General features: G+C 42.0%; 1 protein-coding gene across 2 annotated transcripts in view; it reads right to left on the bottom strand.

The window, feature by feature from the left end:
- The window catches only part of RAMP3 (receptor activity modifying protein 3), a 106,254-nt gene that overhangs the window by 64,304 nt on the left and 22,570 nt on the right, over window positions 1–19,380 (bottom strand). Inside the window, exon 1 of one of the 2 annotated variants that reach the window (XM_060248252.1) lies at window positions 16,872–17,055. The exons of the other annotated variant lie outside the window; for it this stretch is intronic. Coding sequence (XP_060104235.1) covers window positions 16,872–16,902 — 31 coding nt within the window. The 5' untranslated portion in view covers window positions 16,903–17,055. Of the gene's footprint in view, window positions 1–16,871; window positions 17,056–19,380 lie in introns of those variants that run through there. 2 annotated transcript variants of the gene reach the window in all.

The following is a 19,380-nucleotide window of genomic DNA, read 5'->3' as shown; positions in this document are numbered from 1 at the left end:
GTCTCTCTGAGAGAGGGGCACATAAGAAAGGGGTGGAGGGAGCGGAGCTGCTGTGACTGCCCAGGGGAAGGGGGTTTCGCTTGTGAAACTCAAGGCAGGTTTCAGTGCCGAGAGCCCAGGGCCGACAAACCAGGTGGCCTCTTTGGTGGCCAGTTTGGTGTAGTGGTTAAGTGTGCGGACTCTTATCTGGGAGAACCAGGTTTGATTCCCCACTCCTCCACTTGCACCTGATGGAATGGCCTTGGGTCAGCCATAGCTCTGGCAGAGGTTGTCCTTGAAAGGGCAGCTGCTCTGAGAGCCCTCTCAGCCCCACCCACCTCACAGGGTGTTTGTTGTGGGGGAGGAAGGCAAAGCAGATTGTAAGCCGCTCTGTAAGAGTAATGTATGGCTGTGAGAGCTGGACCATAAGGAAGGCCGAGTGCAGAACAATAGATGCTCTTGAGAGTCCCTTGGACCGCAAGAAGATCAAATCAGTCAGTCCTAAGGGAAATCAACCCAGACTGTTTGCTGGAAGGTCAGATGCTGAAGCTGAAGCTCAAATACTTTGGCCACCAAATGAGAAGGGAGAACTCCCTGGAGAAGACCCTGATGCTGGGAAAGACAGAAGGCAAAAGAAGGGGACGGCAAGAGGAGATGAATGGACAGTGTTACTGATGTAACAAACACAAATTTGAGCAGACTTCAGAGGATGATGGAAGACAGGAGGGCCTGGCGTGACTTGGTCCATGGGGTCGCAAAGAGTCAGACTCGACTGTGCGACTGAACAACAACAAGCCGCTCTGAGACTCTGAGATTCAGAGTGCAGGGCGGGATATAAATCCAATATCTTCTTTTACCTCACAGGGTGTCTGTTATGTGTGTGGGGGGGGGGAGGTAAAGGAGATTGTGAACCGCTCTGAGACTCTGAGATTTGGAGTGCAGGGAGGGATATAAAATCAATATCTGCTTCTGCTTCTTGCCCCCCGCCCCCAAACAACAAATCAGGCTGTGGGCCCTACCAAACATGAAATCCTGGCTATGGCCCTGGAAGCTACCAAAGCAATATTTTTTTAAAAAAATGTAAAAATCTGCACAGCCAATCAAATCTCCAGTGGCTTTGCGGGGCAAAAGCACCACCTGACCCCGCAACTTTCTAAAGATCTTTGGTGGGTGCCAGGAAAAGTGTTGATGTGCACTCTGGCCCTCATGAACACCATGTTGGGGATCCCTGCTCTAAAGCAGGGGTGTCAAACATGCAGTTCAAGGGCCGAATCAGGCCCCCGGTAGGGTCCTATCAGACCCCCAAGCAACTGCCTGTCATCTGCTTCCTTCTCCCTCTCTCTTGCATTCTTCTGCATCACAGCTTGCTTTGCAAGGCTTGATTAATTGCACATGAGCTACAGAGCAAAACCTGGATTTTCTCCTTTGGATGAGCCTCCTCCCTTGGGGAGGCAGAGGGAGAGGAAGAGCTTGCTTTGCCAGGCTCTGTCAATTGTACAGAAGAGTTACTGAGCCAAGCCTCTCTTCCTTCTATTGGCTGAGGATCCTCCCCTTCTTGGTCCCCTGGGGAAGGAAGGAAAGAGCCAGAGCTTCCTTTGCCCAGTTCCCTGGATCGCATGGGAGAGATACAAAGAAAGCATCTTTAAGACCAATGAGTGCTAACGTTTCAAGCATGTTTTAAGTTTTTTAAAAATATATATTTGTGTTTGTCTGTGTTCTTTATCAAATGTATATATCTGCTACCTAATCTTAAATAGGTACACACATGGCCGAGGCCCAACCTGACATGGCCCAGCCCAACAAAGATAAATGAGACTTTGTTGGGCTGGGCCATGTCAGGTTGGGTTGAGTCATGTCAGATCCGGCCCTCATAACAAATGAGTTTGACACCCCTACTCTAAAGCCTACATATGTCCTCATTGGGGGACATTTCTGCAAAACAATTATTATCAAATGCAACCAATGTTTATTTTTTTCTAGGTAGCCAAGAGTGCTGCTTAAAAGTGTATATTTTAAACCCAACAGATCAAAGGAAACAGCTAGTGTGCATTGCCTGAAGAACAGAAAACACAGAAAACTCGGCTTGGCTAATCAAAATACAAGAATACCGCTTCTGTAGTAATCCCTTAACAAGGCTGCTTTGTGGACCGACCTCCTTGAGAAGAGGATTGGAAAACACTGCCTGGAACTTAGCAGGAAAATTGTATCAGAAGTCTTCCCTGATGCAAAGACCTGGACCTGGAAATAACAGCATGGGCGAAACATGTTGAAAAGCTTATTTGCTTCAAAACTTAGTTTAGTTTAGCACTGCCTGAGGAGCACAGAAGTGCCATTTTGCCTCTCTGCTATATTACATTAGGAAATGTTCAATTTGGTTTTAAGAGAGCCATAGTAAAGTTGCATGCAGGGAAACCGTGAATTCAGCAAGATAAGAAGCCCACAAGAGACATTTCTTGAGAGGATGCGGGACCCAGGAGCTAAAAACAGGGCCAATCCAAAATGAGGCAGCATTTGTTTTAAAATGTAAAAAAATATTGTTGCTATGTATGTGTGCGTTGCACGTACCCAACAACTGCTATGGGTTGCCAGATCCCCTCATCACACCACCGGGGGATGGGGGGGCATTCTGGGACACCCCTGATGTGAAGAAGAAGAAGATGACGACTGCAGATTTATACCCCCGCCCTACTCTCTGAATCACAGACTCAGAACGGCTTACAATCTTCTCCCCCCCAAAACAGACACCCTGTGAGGTAGGTGGGGTCGAGAGGGCTCTCACAGCAGCTGCCCTTTCAAAGACAACTCCTATGAGAGCTATGGCTGACCCAAGGTCATTCCAACAGCTGCAAGTGGAGGAGTGGGGAATCAAACCCCGTTCTCCCAGATAAGAGTTCGCACTCTTAACCACTACACCAGTCTGACAGCACATTGGAGACATCATGCAGCGATGCTCTGGTTTTTAGGGCAAAACTCAAGTGTAAAACTGGCTTCAAACCATTGAGTTTTACCCTCAAAACCAGAGCGTTGTCGCATGATGCCCCTAACATGATGACATCACTTCCGGGTGACATCCCATGGCATGTCACCATTTGGGGGAGGGGTTTCCCTCACCTGCCAGCTGGCCAGCAGTTGGCACAATCCCCCAAAACTAGAAGAACCCCTGCCAGGACTGGTGACCCTACCTTGGCTCAATAATACGGCTTGGCACTACATCAATGATTTTGAATAACGTCTTCACTCCTTTCCTCAAGTCAACATTGCAAACATGGATGAAACAAGAGAAGAAAGTTGGAGTCCAGTAGCTCCTTTAAGACCAACCAAATTTTATTGAGAATGTAGAAGAAGAAGGGGACTTCCAAGGTTGGAAAATGCCGAGCTGAACTGCTTCTCAGAAGGGGAGCAGGCTGGAACTTCTGTTTGGCGTAGTAGAAGGCAATCTAATGCCTTCTGCCTAGTTTTCGCAGTCAGAGATTAGTCCAAGATATGCACAGGAAACTTTTAGGAGATTTACTTTGGCTAAAAGGTAGTCCTGGCGGGGGGGGGGCGCTCCTTTGAGGCTTTGAAGGGTCTCCGGAGACGAGTTGCATTTTCATCATCTGCAGAAGTTACTAGAGTCATTTATTTGACTTAAGCTCGACAGGATCCTAATCTTCTTTGATACTACTAAACATCTAAACCTATACAAAGCCAGTGTTGATCGGGATAATTACAGAAAAGGTACAGATTGCTATCTTTCATTCCGGGACTAATTAAAGTTAAACAAAATAAAATCAGAAGGTGGGAAATTGAAATCTAGAAAGCTTGGAAGAAGAAGGGGAGAAGGGGCGAAATTTGGACTTTGTGTTTTACAACAATTTTATTTGGTAACATATGGTAACAAATTATATTTCTTGCATCATTAGTAATTTCTTTTATCTATCCCATATGTTACTTTCTACCCACCCCTCCCCCCGTTACTTGACCCCTCGCCGGTGTTATTTACTTAAAGTACTGTTTAAAGGTACCCTTAACTAATAAAAACAAAAATTAATATTCTTTTTTCTAAGACTTAATCATTATCAAAAATTGTCCAATGTCCTTTTATTTTCCACTCTTTTTCTACATATCTTCTGAACTTTTTCCACTCCATCTTAAAAACTTCTAAATCATAGTCTCTTAAAATTCTTGTTAATTTGTCCATTTCACTCCATGTCATAACTTTTACAATCCAATCCCATTTCTCTGGTATTTTTTCTTACTTCCACAACTGCGCATACAATGTCCTAGCAGCTGAAAGCAAGTACCAAATTATAGTTCTATCTTCTTTTGGAAATTTTTCCATTTGTAATCCCAACAGAAAAGTCTCTGCAACTTTCTTAAATTCATATCATAGGGGAGGGACGGTGGCTCAGTGGTAGAGCATCTGCTTGGGAAGCAGAAGATCCCAGGTTCAATCCCTGGCATCTCCAAAAAAGGGTCCAAGCAAATAGGTGTGAAAAACCTCAGCTTGAGACCCTGGAGAGCCGCTGCCAGTCTGAGAAGACAATACTGACTTTGATGGAGCAAGGGTCTGATTCAGTATAAGGCAGCTTCATATGTTCATATCCCAAGATCCTAGAAATTTCTTGTTGAATAATCTGCCAATACTTTTTTGCTCTTTCACAAGTCCACCACATATGGTAGAAAGAACATTCATGGTTTTTTTTTTCATTTCCAACATCTGTCTGGCATCTTATTATTCATCTTTGCCAATTTCTTAGGAGTCATATACCATCTATACATTTTAAAACAGTTCTCTTTAATACTATGACACGTCGAAAGCTTCATAGAGTTCTTCCACAAATATTCCCAAGTTTCCACCTGTATTTGTTTATTTACATTAATTGCCCACTTAATCATTTGAGATTTCACTACTTCATCTTCCGTAGACCATTTTAAAAGTAATTTATATAATTTTGAAATTAATTTTTCGTTGTCTCCAAGCAGAATTTTTTCCATTTCTGTTTGCTCTTTTCTTATTCCTTCAGTTTTAATGTCATCTTCCACCAAGCTCTTTATTTGTTGCATTTGAAACCAATCATATTTATTATTCAGCTCTTCAGCAGTTTTTAATTCTATTTTGCCACTTTGTATTTTTAATAGTTGATTATATGACAACCACTTTTCTTCACCCGTCTCAGCTGTTATTTTTATCACTTTGGCTGGCACCATCTATAACGGTTTTCTCTCATCTCCATATTTTTATTTCTTCTTAAGAGGTTCACCAGTGGGGCTAGAAGCCCTTCCACTGTGGTTTTAAATAATTTATTGATAACATATGGTTACAGTATCTAATTATATTCTTGCTATCTCAAACCCATATGATATTTTCAATCCCCCCTCCCTCCGTTACTAGACTCCCGCCGAGGTTATATACTTAAATTCAATTATAAAGGTACCTTTAACCAATCAAAGTTCAATGTCTTTCTTTTCTCACATTCGTATTAAAAAATTGTCCAATGTCTTTTTACATTCCACTCTTGCTCTATATATCCTCTAAATTTCTTCCACTCCTTTTTAAACACGCCAAGTCATAGTCTCTAAAAAAGAACCCTCATGATTTTTACATTTCCAACACCTATCCGACATGTTGATATCTTCATCAAGTTCTTCCAAAGTTACTCCCATGTATCCATTTGTATTTCTCTATTCACATTAATTGCCCATTTAATCATTTGAGATTTTACTACTTCTTCTTCTGTAGACCATTTCAATAGTAATTTGTAAACTTTCGATATTAATTTTTTGTTATCTCCAAGCAGAACCCTTTCCAATTCTCACGTCTAATTCCATCAGATTTAATATCATTTTCCATCAAGCTTTTTATTTGTTGCATTTGAAACCAGTCATACTTGTTGTTTAACTCTTCTGCAGACTTTAATTCAACTTTATTACCTTGAATCTTTAGCAGTTGATCATATGACATCGCTCTTTCTTCATCAGATTCAGCTGTTATTTTTATTACTTCCGCTGGCACTATCCAAAGCAGCTTTCTCTCATCACCATATTTCTTATATTTTATCCAAGTGTTTAGTAAGCTATTTCTAATATAGTGGTGAGAAAAAAAAACCGTCCATCTTATTTTTCCCATAATACAAATAAGCGTGCCAGCCGAATTTATTCCCGTGAGCTTCTAACCATAAAGGTTTTTTATCTAACAGCATTATCCAGTCTTTAATCCATGTCAAGCAAACTGCATCATATCCGGAAGTCTTAAGTCCGGAAGTTGAAAACCTCCTCTCTCCTTAGCATCTGTTAAAATTTTCATCTTAATCCTTGGTTTCTTCCCGGCCCATACAAAATCTGAAATCTTCCTTTGCCATTTATTAAATTGTTTGCTATCTTTCACAATCAGAATAGTTTGGAACAAATACATTATTCTTGGCAAAATATTCATCTTAATTGCAGCAATCCTGCCCAGCAAGGACAAGTTAAGTCTGTTCCATTTCATCAAGTCTTTGTCCATCTTGCACCATAGCTTTTCATAATTATTTTTGAACAGGTCAATATTCTTCATAGTTATTTCTAAGCCCAGATATTTAACTTTAGAGGTAACTTCACATCCCGTCAAAGTCTGCAATTCTTTCTGTCTATTTGGTTGCATATTTTTACATAAAAATTTCGACTTCTCTTTGTTTATATATAATCCTGCTATTTCTCCATATTCTTTTATCTTGGCTAACAACAAAGGAGTCACTTGGATCGGATTCTCAATTATAAACACAATATCATCTGCAAATGCTTTATATTTATAAGAAAATCCTCTAATTTTTAATCCTTCTATTTCTTTATCATTTTGTACTTGTTGTAATAAAATTTCAAGAGTCATTATAAACAACAATGGTGCAAGCGGGTATCCTTGTCTTGTACCTTTGCTCACCTTCATTTCTTTTGTAAGATCTGCATTTACACACAGTTTTGCATATTGTTCCGTGTATATTGCTTTCGTCATTCTTATAAAGTATTCCCCCAAATTTATTTTTTCCATTACTGCAAACATGAAGTCCCAATTCAAATTATCAAAGGCTTTTTCTGCATCCACAAAAAATAAAGCCGCTTCTTTTTCTGGATGTTTCTCATAATATTCCACAATATTAATAATGGCTCTTACATTGTCTCTTATTTGCCTTTTAGGGAGAAACCCAGCTTGATCTTCTTTTATAAAATTAATCAAATATTGCTTAAGTCGTTCTGCCAAAATTCTTGTATAAATCTTATAGTCGTTATTCAGTAGTGAAATTGGTCTATAGTTCTTTACATTTGTGACATCTTTATCTTCTTTAGGAATCAACGAAATTACCGCCTCCTTCCAAGTATTTGGAATTTTTCCTTTTTCTCTTATCGTATTCAACAATTTCTGCAGTTTGGGTATTATCTCATCTTTAAAAAATTTATAAAATTTAGTTGTAAACCCATCTGGCCCAGGAGCCTTAGCTTCTTTCATTGCTTTTATTGCTGCTTCAATTTCAATTTTTTCTATTGGATCATTTAAAATCTTTTTCATATACTCAGTCAGGGGTGCTATTTGGATATTTTGTAGATACTCTTCCATTTTTTCTTTTCTAATTTTTACACCTTTGAATAAATTTGCATAATATTTAAAAATTCTCTTTTAATTCCTTCTTGATCAACTATCTCTTTTTGATTTGCCATAATTTTGTTGATAATTCTATTTTCTCTTTTTTTCTTCAGTTGCCAGGCTAGATACTTCCCAGGTTTATTTGCACCTTCAAATGATTTTTGTTGCAAACTTTTTAAATTCCATTCTAGTTCTTTATTCAACAAATGTTTTACTTGGGATTGTAGTATTGTAATTTCCTTTATTAACTTCTTCTTTCCTGGTCTTTTTTTTTAGTTCCCCTTCTTTATTTCATTTTGTAAACCTAGCAACCGCTCTTCTTTGGCCCTCTTATCTTTATTATTCAATGTAATTAATAGTTCTCTCATTACTGCTTTATAAGTATCCCAAACTGTCTGAAATTCCATATCAGTCTCATTTATTTGAAAGAACGCTGCAGTTTCCTTTTCTAAAAATGTCACAATGTCTTTGTCCTGTAGCAAGTCCTCATTAATTCTCCATCTTCTTATTTTCGTTGGCAATTTTGTAGTCCAACATATTGGATTATGATCTGCATAAACTTTTGGTAGAATCTCCACTTTTTTAGTTATGAGGCCCAAACTTTTGGAGCCCCATAACTTATCTATTCTGGAAAAAGAATTATGTCTTGCTGAAAAGAAGGTATAGTCTCTTACTTCAGGATTAAATTTTCTCCAAATATCTTCCAAGTTTTCTTGTTTAACCAACTCAAAAAAAGAGTTTGGTAATTTTCCTTCTTTATCTTTCTTCTTTTGGCTTGATCTATCAATATTATTTTGTATTGTCCCATTGAAGTCACCCATCATCAACATCTGGTCATATAACATTTTGTCTAACTGTCGATTAATGTCTTTAAAAAACTTGTCTTTCACTCCATTGGGTGCATATAATCCTAACAACAATGTTCTTTTTGCCTCCATCATCACTTCCACCACAATATATCTTCCATCTTTATCTTTAAATATCAATTTTGGTTCTAATTGTTCTTTAATATAAAAGACCACCCCTCTTTTCTTTTGTTCCGCCAATGAAAAAAATTCCAATCCCAAATGTTTATTCCACAAAAATTTGTGATCCTTTTGTTGTATATGAATTTCCTGTAGACAAATTATATTACATTTTTGTTTTTTAATCCAATGAGCTTTTCTTTTTTGTGGTGAATTTAGTCCATTTATGTTCCAAGATAGTAACTTGTACTCCATTATGATACAGAGTCTTTATTCTCTTCAAAAAAGCTATACATCTCTTCTTCATTCTTTATTGTAATTCTTCTTCCATGTTGTTCAAAGCCAAGACCTTCAGGTAATATCCATCTGTATCTTGTGCCCTCCGCACGCAGCTTCTCTGTTAACCTCTTGTGTTTCTTCCTGTCATTAATCACTTGTCTTGGTAACTTTCATTATTTTGACTTTGCTCCCTTCTATTATCCAAGCTTTTTGAAAACCTTTGTTTAGAATTTTTCCTGCTATATCTTTGGACCTTAATCTTATAACAATGTCTCTTGGTAGGCTTTTGTCTTTTGCATACGCTGAGTTAACTCTGTAGACACTATCCAACATACTTCTGAATTTTTCAGGATCTTCTTCTAAGTATTCAGCGATGATTTTCACCATATATTCCATTAAATCCGTCTCCTCCCCTTCAGGTAGTCCTCTCAGACGCACTTGTGTTTCCATTAATCTACAGTCATGGATTGTAACCTTCTCTTGGAGTTTTAGCAAGGTAGAAGCATGTGTATCCACTTTCTCTTCAACTCCTTTAACTCTATTAGAAGGAAGAAGGATATTAATCTTTGTTTTTATTAGTTTAGGGTACCTTCAAATATTAGTATTTTAAGTAAATAACACCGGCGGGGGTCAAGTAATGGGGGGAGAGGTGGTTAGAATGTAACATATGGGATAGATAAAAAGAGGTTATTAATGATGCAAGAAATAGATATTGTTACCATATGTTACTAAATAAAATTGTTTTAACATAAGAGAATGTAGAAGAAGAAGAAGACCACAGATTTATACCCTGCTTTTCTCTCTGAATCAGAGTCTCAGAGCTACTTACAATCTCTTTTATCTTCCCCCCCCCACAACAGACACCCTGTGAGGTGGGTGGGACTGAGAGAGCTCTCCCAGAAGCTGCCCTTTCAAAGACAACTCCTAAAATAGCTATGGCTAACCCAAGGCCATTCCAGTAGCTGCAAGTGGAGGAGTGCAGAATTCAAATCCAGTTCTCCTAGATAAGAGTCCGCACATTTACCCACTACACCAAACTGGCTCTTTGTAAGCTTTTGTGTGTTAAAAGCACGCTTCATCCGACAATGAAACGGGGTACGGTTAGCAGTGCTACATATGGCTTGTGATAGTGGTTAAGTATGCAAAATAGTATAAAGTTGGAATCCAATGGCAAGATGAAGCATGCAAAATAGTATAAAGTTAGAATCCAGTAGCAAGATAGTGAAATTAACAGATTGAAAGAATAGCAGTCTCACCATCATTCTCCAATTCCGGCAAGTTGTATTGCCTTTTGCTGTTTTCCCTTGCAACTTATACCATCTAGACGAAACTGCTATTCTTTCAATCTGTTAATTTCACTATCTTGCTACTGGATTCTAACTTTATACTATTTTGCATGCTTCATGACTACCCACAAGCTATATGTAGCACGGCTAGCTGTACCCCATTTCATTTTCTGACGAAGTGTGGTCTTAGCACACGAAAGCTTACATTCTCAATAAAACTTTGTTGACCTTAAAGGTGCTACTGGACTCCAATGTTGTTCTATTGCTTCAGACCAACACAGCTGCCCACCTGGAACTATCTCCATGGATTAACCAAGGTACATGCAGGACAGGTGTCTGCTCTAATATATATACAAGGCTTGTGTTGAGTCACAGTGCAGATAAAAGCAATCGGAATGTCTGCTTGGATTTTGATATGAATTTGGTTTATGGGAGAAATGTACTGTAAACAATATAACAGACACCAAGCACTGCAATCAGACAGGGTAGTGTTAGTGCTACTGTCAACAGGCTTTTGGTTTTTTGCCATCAACTTGCAGCCATCTTATGGCAACCCCTCAGGGCTTTCAAGGCAAGAATCACAGACAGCTTCAAGAGGGGACTGAATAAACATATGGAGCAGAGGTCCATCAGTGGCTATTAGCCACAGCGTATTGTTGGAACTTTCTGTCTGGGGCAGTGATGCTCAGTATTCTTGGTGCTTGGGAAGGGCAACAGTAGGAGGACTTCTAGTGCCCTGGCCCCACTGGTGGACCTCCTGATGGCACCTGGGTTTTTTGGCCACACAGAGTGTTGGACTGGATGGGCCATTGGCCTAATCCAACATGGCTTCTCTTACGTTCCTATTGCCTGCCTCTGCATAGCAACCCTATTCTTCCTTATTGGTCTTCCATCCAAATACTGACGAAGACCAACCCTGCTTAGCTTCTGACATCTGCTGAGATCAAACTAGCCTGGCCTACCCAGGTCAGGGCCAATTATTTCAGGCAGTATCATAATCAGCCAGTATCATAACACCCCTGTATAAATGGATGGTGCGACCTCATTTGGAGTACTGTGTACAATTCTGGTCACCGCACCTCAAGAAAGATATTATAGCAATGGGAAAAGTCCAGAAAAGAGCAATTAGACTGATTAAAGGGTTGGAACATTTTCCCTGTGAAGAAAGGTTAAAACGTTTGGGGCTCTTTAGCTTGGAGAAACATCGACTGCAGGGTGACATGATTGAGGGTTACAAAATTATGCATGGGATAGAGAAGGTAGAGAAAGAAGGACTTTTCTCCCTTTCTCACAATACGAGAACTCGTGGGCATTCGATGAAATTGCTGAGCAGTCGGGTTAGAACTGATAAAAGGAAGTACTTCTTCACCCAAAGGGTGATTAACATGTGGAATTCACTGCCGCAGGAGGTGGTGGCAGCTACAAGCATAGCCAACTTCAAGAGGGGATTGGATAAGCATATGGAGCAGAGGTCCATCAGTGGCTATTAGCCACAGTGTATTGTTGGAACTCTGTTTGGGGCAGTGATGCTCTGTATTCTTGGTGCTTGGGAGGGGCACAGTGGGAGGGCTTCTAGTGTCCTGGCCCCACTGATGGATCTCCTGATGGCACCTGGGTTTTTTTTTTGCCACTGTGTGACACAGTGTGTTGGACTGGATGGGCCATTGGCCTGATCCAGCATGGCTTCTCTTATGTTCTTATGTTTAGGGCCTGCCCCATATTTTGTGGTAGAGTGAGGGGGAGACTAACCATTCAATCACTTGGGCTAATATACTGCGAACATTCCTCAGAATGCACATACAGCTGTTTCATTTATGTACCAAGTAGTTCCTACTAGTACTTCCACCAGGCACCTTTTCAGCTGGTTACTGTGCCTAATAAGCATTAGGGTTGCCAAGTCCAATTTAAGAAATATCTGGGGACTTTGGGGGTGGAGCCAGGAGACTTTGGGGGTGGAGCCAGGAGACTTTGGGGGTGGAGCCAGGAGACATTGGGGTCGGAGCCAAGAGCAAGGGTGTGACAAGCATCATTGAACTCCAAAGGGAGTTTTGGCCATCACATTTAAGGGGACTGCACAAATTTTTAAATGCCTTCCTTCCATAGGAAATAATGAAGGATAGGGGCACCTTCTTTTGGGGCTCATAAAATTGGACCCCCTGGTCCAATCTTTTTGAAACTTGGGGGGTATTTTGGGGAGAGGCACTAGATGCTATACTGAAATTTTGGTGCCTCTATCTCAAAAAACAGCCCCCCAGAGCCCCCGATACCCGCGGATCAATTCTCCATCATTCCCTATGGGAATCGTTCATGGAGGTGCATGATGGCTCTGGGGGCGGGGCTTCCCCCGACGGCCAGCTGGCTGGGGGAGGGGGGAAGCCTGTAAAACCGGGGGATCCCCCTCTGGGACCTGGGGATTGGGAAGCCTAATAAGCATTTAAACAACACCTTTATCAAAGCAGTGTTTGCAACATCTGTGGGGAATGCTACAGCGCCTAGTACAGTGCCTACTCTGAAATAAAAGTTACTTAACAGGGGAGGGTGAGACATTCATTGAAGAAGACGACTAAGAAAACAGCTTTTCGAAAGAAAAGCCTCTTTGCTTTTCTTCAGTTTTTAAAATTAGGATTAAGACCCCTGAAAACTCAGCAGATACATTTATAGGTAAACAGGCTTCCTCATATTGAAAAAAGCCACCGTGGACGCTTCTGCTTCTACTGAGGAGACATAATGGCTACCACAGGGCTTATTTTGTAGCAGGAACTCCTTTGCCTAGTAGGCCACACACCCCTGATACAGCCAATCCTCCTGGAGTTTACAGGGCTCTTAGCACAGGGGCCTACTGTAAGCTCCAGGAGGATTGGCTACATCAGGGATGTGTGGCCTAATAGGCAAAGGAGTTCCTGCTCCAAAAAAAAGCCCTGGCTACCACTACAGTTCTAGAGTGACTTTTTCATATGTGGGGAAAGGCAAAGGATGAAAAAAGCTCAAAAAAAAAAAAAAAACCTTTCTCCTTCTAAACCGTTATCCCCCCTTGAAAGTGTGGTCCCAGCCAATGCATTTAAAAAAGGGCGGGGGGGGAGCCTTTTTAAATCACCAAAGAAAATCCGTTGTTTGAGCCTTATCTGGCACACTCATTTACAGAAGTGTCCCGGAAGATGTGATGGAGAAATCTGAGATAAGGCAGTTATGTTTCCTAAATATTAGTCCTACAAACATACTACAAAAGAAGGCGCTAACAGCGATTTGTTGATGGGAAATGAACGCTCTCAAGCTGTATAAACTCCCTCCTGTGTCGTGTGGAAAACGACCAACTGTAGGTCAAGCTAGGCTAAAGGGGAAAAAAATTAATCTTTATCTACGCTCTCCGTTAAAGGAACACAAAGGAGGGGGGGGGGGAGAATATGTTTTAACACAGAGCCAAAAGGCTCGCCTGTTTCTCTGGGTTCTCTTTTGTTCAGGCATTAATGGCCCATTATATGATTTGAGCCAAACAACCTGTTGCGGGAAAAGAGGGAGAACAATCGCAATTGTGGCAAAAAAAAGAACGAAGGAAATGAGGCAAGCGAGGCTGAAGAATCAGCTCAACACAAAGTAAGGATGTGAGCTAAAGGTGGAAAGCATAAATATACTGGTGTAAAGAAATAGGGCTGGCACAATGAAGAACAGAAAAGATAAGATGGCAAAGCAAGAAAGGGTGCATTTGGGGGAGGGGGCCCCGTGGGAGAGGGGGAAGAAATAATTCCGCACTGGAGCCACATAGGAATAGGACCACAGTGCATGCAATAGTGCTGTAAAGCGAAGAATTTAGTTAACCAAGAATCTCAACATGCTTTTCTTTAAAGCAATTATCTAGCCCAGGGGTGTCAAACTCATTTGTTATGCGGGCCAGATCTGACATAAGTGAGACCTTGTCGGGCCAGGCCATGTGTGTCATAAAATGTAACGCCAGGTAGCAGAGATATAAACTTTATAAAGGACACAAACACAATTAAGGATTTTTTTAAAAACATAAAACATGCTTAAAAGATTAGTACTCTTGCAATGTTTTGTTTTGTTCAGCTATGTATCTGTAAGTTACAAACCTACTTTTGATTTATTAGCAATCATTACAGAAATCTCATGGTCAATGCTTTGAGCCTAAGACCCAGAGGAAAACATGAAATGGCTGGGCATTGCGAACTTTTGTACATAAGTTGCTTCATGTGGTGGTCAGCCAACAGAGAAAATAGAGGCTTTGGCTCTGTAGCTCCTGTGCAACTGAGCAACCCTGGCAAAGCAAGAAGGGAGCAAGAGAGGGAGAAGGAAACCGACAACAGAAAGTTGCTCACAGGCCTGATAGCAGCGACCTCCAGGAGTCTGATTCAGCCCATAGGCCGCACTTTTGACACCCATGATCTAGCCTTTACGGCTGTGCACAGATCTTGCAAGTTATGCAGGTAATGACAGGTGAAATCACAGAATAAGGTTTCTGGAGATCAGAGGGGCAGGCTTCAGCTCCTTGGTATGACCCCCTCGTCAGGATACAGACAGCAAAATAGAATGGGATGGTGCAATAATGCAAAATTAAGAGAAATTATGGACATCTGCCTTATTTGAAGATGATGATGATGCTATTGGACTTATATCCCGCCCTATACTCTGAATCTCAGAGCGGTCACAATCTCCTTTACCTTCCCCTCCCCCAACAGACACCGCATGAGCTAGGTGGGGCTGAGAGAGCTTTTACAGCTGCCCTTTCAAGGATAATTCCTACAAGACCTATAGCTGACTCAAGGCCATTCCAGCAGCTGCAAGTGCAAGAGTAGGGAATAAACCCTGGTACTCCCAGATAAGAGTCCATGCACTTAACCACTACACCAAACTGACTGACAGTTCAACCCTATGCAAAGCTACCCTGATCTAAACCCAGCAAACTGCAGTGACTGCATAAAATTGCACAGTCAATTTATTTTGCAGATTTGTGTGTGTGTGTGTGTGTGTGTGTTTGTGTGTGCAAGAGAGAGGTGTGTGCCAAGTGCCGTCACTTGCTTCTGACTAACAGCAACCCTATGAATTAATATCCTGAAAAACGTCGTATCATTAACAGCCGTTCTCAGGTCTTGGAAACTGAGAGCCATGGCTTCCTTTCTTGATACCAACACTTTACCTACATTTGTCAGTTCTCATTTACAGATTACTTTAGGCTGCTTTTTTTCTCTTTCTCGCAAGCGTCTGCTTCCAAAAGCAGTAACATGCAAGCAAAGAGTCCCTGGATTAAATTTGCAGCTGCAACTGTGTCCCCTGACACTCCATGTAATAAAAACCTACAGCTTTAAAGGTGATACGGCGCTCTCTGTTATGAGGATGGTCAAGTAGTAAAACCAAGACCCGGCTTAGCGATAAATGCTTCCGCAGAGGGAAACTAAAAACATCCCAACAGAAAGTGATGCCCAAGCAAAGACGATCAGGTATCTGACATTATCAAACCATAAAAGTAAAGGTAGTCCCCTATGCAAGCACCAGTCGTTTTCGACTCTGGGTGACATTGCTTTCACAAGGTTTTCACGGCAGATTTTTACGGGGTGGTTTGTCATTGCCTTCCCCAGTCATCTACTGGAGATCCAGTTTGGTGTAGTGGTTAAGTGTGCAGACTCTTATCTGGGAGAACCGGGTTTGATTCCCCACTCCTCCACTTGCACCTGCAGGCATGGCCTTGGGTCAGCCATAGCTCTGGCAGAGGTTGTCCTTGAAAGGGCAGCTGCTGTGAGAGCCCTCTCCAGCCCCACCCACCTCCCAGGGTGTCTGTTGTGGGGGAGGAAGGTAAAGGAGATTGTGAGCCTCTCTGAGACTCTTCAGAGTGGAGGGCGAGATATAAATCCAATATCTTCTTCTACGCTTTCCCCCCAGCAAGCTGGGGACTCATTTTACCGACCTTGGAAGTATGGAAGGCTGAGTCAACCTGAGCCGGCTACCTAAAACCAGCTTCCACCAGGATTGAATTCAGGTTGTGAGCTTTACCACTCTGCACCATGGGGCTCTCTATCAAACCATATCCCCTGCTTATAACTTTCTGAAGTATAATTGACAACACAGCAGAGTTACAGGGAAAGAGCAGGGAACACTCATGCAGTATTAAGCAGGAAGGTCTTTTTCATCTTCTGGCAGTACAGAGCTACACTTTGGCTAACCCAAAGTGAAGCAAAGTCAGCCGTTGACATGCCCTGCCAGGAAAGCTCTGCTAAAACAGCTGCAACTGAATCACGATGCAGCAGGTCGGTAACTTCCCTTAATTCGTAGCCTTATTATGCCACAATCATCAAGTTAAAACAGAAAACGCTGAATACTTCATGGTTCCATATTACATATCACAACGTACTAAAAAGTGAACATTTGTCATTTGAATCTGGGAATATCTTCTAGGATCCACAGAGGCTTGGTTAGCCTGAGCTTGGAAGTTAGGTAGGGTTTGCCCCGATTAGTACTTGAATAGGAGACTGCCAAGTAAGGCCAGAGTTGCTGTGCAGATAGGGTTGTCAGGTCCAATTCAGAAAATACCTGGGGATTTTGGGGGTGGAGCTGGGAGAATTTGGGGGTGGAGCCAGGAGACTTTTTCGTTCCCTAAAATAAATAAAATACACCAGTGCAGTTCCCCTGAATACAGTCTTCGTTTCATCAGCCTCCAGCAGCTGCATTTCCCCTAAATGAAAGTGAATATGCACAAATACACTCATAAAGCAGCCATAATAAGCACACACTTTTGGGATCTCACTGGGGCAATTCACTCACTGGAGCTGCTGAATGTAACCGTCTGCTGCATTTCAACCAACTTCTTCAGACTCAGAGGAAAACAAAAGCAAAACAGTCTATGGGGTGGAATTTTCCTCCAAACAAACAGAGGAACTCTGCTCGCTTCTCTTCCTTTCACACACTCACCACAAGACCCAGGTGGCTCTGCCTAGTCACCCCACCCATTCAGCCTTCCTCTTGCTCAGATTTAAGGGCACACACAGAATCCAAAACATAAGAAGTCTACAGGCTTCTTTTAAGCCTACAGATTTAAAGGCACATTATGGCTGTTGGGGCAGGGCTTCTCCCTGCCAAGCAGCTGGCTGGTGGTGGAGAGGAGACTGAAAAACCAGAGGGACCTGGGAACCAGCAAATCTATGTGCAGAGGCAGGCAATGACAAACCAAGTCTGCACATTTTTTGCCTTTAAAACCCTATAGACCTAGGGGTAACCATGAGTTGGCTGCAACTTGATGACACACAATTATTTTTGTTCTAGCAAAGACAGCTGTGAGATGGGTTGCCAGGAATCCTTTAGTGGCTAGATCCACTATCTTGCAATTATCCAAGTCTGGATGTCTGCAAGCAAAAGATCAATGAGTTCAAGAAACCTTTGCATGAAACCAGGCAGCTGGCCCAGAAATATTTGCTCTAGACCAAACATTATGGGACATATTCACCAATTTGCACAAAAGCTTTCAGCGACTAATGTCCACATATGGAGTTGCTTTTTGGCATGGGGGGAGTTGATAGAGGGCGCCGGAGATGTTGTTAGAGGTCTGGATCTCTTCATTCTTCAAGTTCAGACGTTTCTACCCGATGGCAATATTTTACATTATTGTTATAATTTGTTAATTTGTATTCCGCCCATTCCTCCATTCGGGGGCTCAGAGCGGAGCACATCAAATAGAAATAAAAATCACAATAAAATCATAATAAAACCAACTTCAACATTCAGTAAAGTGCAACAAGATGAGTCAGCAAGATGATATGACAGCAAGGTGGTATAGCACAAAATTAGTGCCACAATACAGCACCACCAGACAGCAGTGCAGTAGGGCCATAGTGGGAGGCCAATCGGTCTAATAGATAGATGCCCGCTGCCTCATCCAAAAACCTGGTGGAACAGCTCCGTTTTACAGGCCCTACGAAAGGTCAGCAAGCCAGGTAGGGCCAGGATCTCCATAGGGAGCTGATTCCACACCAGGTAGAGGCAAGACAGGCATCTCTTGGGCCGGGGACTATCAAAAGATCCTGGGAGGCTGAGCAAAGTGTCCTCTGGGGCATATATGGGAGGAGCCGGTCCCGTAGGTATGTTGGTCCCAGGCCACGTAAGGCTTTAAAAGTCAAAACTAACACCTTGAAATGGATCCGGTACTCTATAGGCAGCCAGTGCAGGCCTTAATTGTTTTAAGTTCCTTGTTAAGAAAAAATGAGTAAGCTATCTACTTGTATCATGATGGCTGTGTCATTTGAGTCCCCACCATTTAAAGGTCAAGGTAGTCCCCTGTGCAAGCACCAGTCATTTCCGACTCTGAGGTGATGTTGCTTTCACAACATTTTCACAGCAGACTTTTTACGGGGTGGTTTGCCATTGCCTTCCCCAGTCATCTACACTCCCCCCCGCCCCAGCAAGCTGGGTACTCACCATTTAGCAAATGATTTAGCACAAGATGGCATTATTACACCCAGTGTTCCTCCCGTGTATATTTGTTGGCTGAAGAGATCAGTTGTAGCCAGGGCTTTTTCTGTAGCAGGAACTTCTTTGCATATTAGGCCACGCCCCCCTGATGTAGCCAATCCTCCTAGAGTTCACAGTAGCCCCTGTACTAAGAGCCCTGTAAGCTCCAGGAGGATTGGCTACATCAGGGGTGTGTGGCCTAATATGCAAAGGAGTTCCTGCTATAAAAGAAAAGCTCTGGTTGTAACTTTGTGTATTTGAATCTGGTACAATTGTCTTTCCTCATAGGGAAGCTATGTCTTTCCTCATGGAGAAACGTCAACTGCGGGGTGACATGATAGAGGTTTACAAGATAATGCATGGGATGGAGAAAGTAGAGAAAGAAGTACTTTTCTCCCTTTCTCACAATACAAGAACTCATGGGCATTCGATGAAATTGCTGAGCAGACAGGTTAAAACGGATAAAAGGAAGTGCTTCTTCACCCAAAGGGTGATTAACATGTGGAATTCACTGCCACAGGAGGTGGTGGCGGCCACAAGTATAGCCACCTTCAAGAGGGGTTTAGATAAAAATATGGAACACAGGTCCATCAGTGGCTATTAGCCACAGTGTGTGTGTATATATAAATTTTTTTGCCACTGTGTGACACAGAGTGTTGGACTGGATGGGCCGTTGGCCTGATCCAACATGGCTTCTCTTATGTTCTTAAGCTATTCTAGCTCCTTGATCATAATTTGTTCTTTCTTGCACCTTTTCCAGTTGCATGTTGAAGTAACCAGCAATGTACAGTGGCTACACCGTAGATCTATAAAAGGCATGATGATAACA

The sequence above is a fragment of the Heteronotia binoei genome, chromosome 10, assembly GCF_032191835.1.
Source record: "Heteronotia binoei isolate CCM8104 ecotype False Entrance Well chromosome 10, APGP_CSIRO_Hbin_v1, whole genome shotgun sequence".
NCBI classification, from domain to species: Eukaryota; Metazoa; Chordata; class Lepidosauria; order Squamata; family Gekkonidae; genus Heteronotia; species Heteronotia binoei.
The sequence above is the reverse complement of the archived record's forward strand: the minus strand, read 5'-3'. Positions and strand labels throughout refer to the sequence as shown.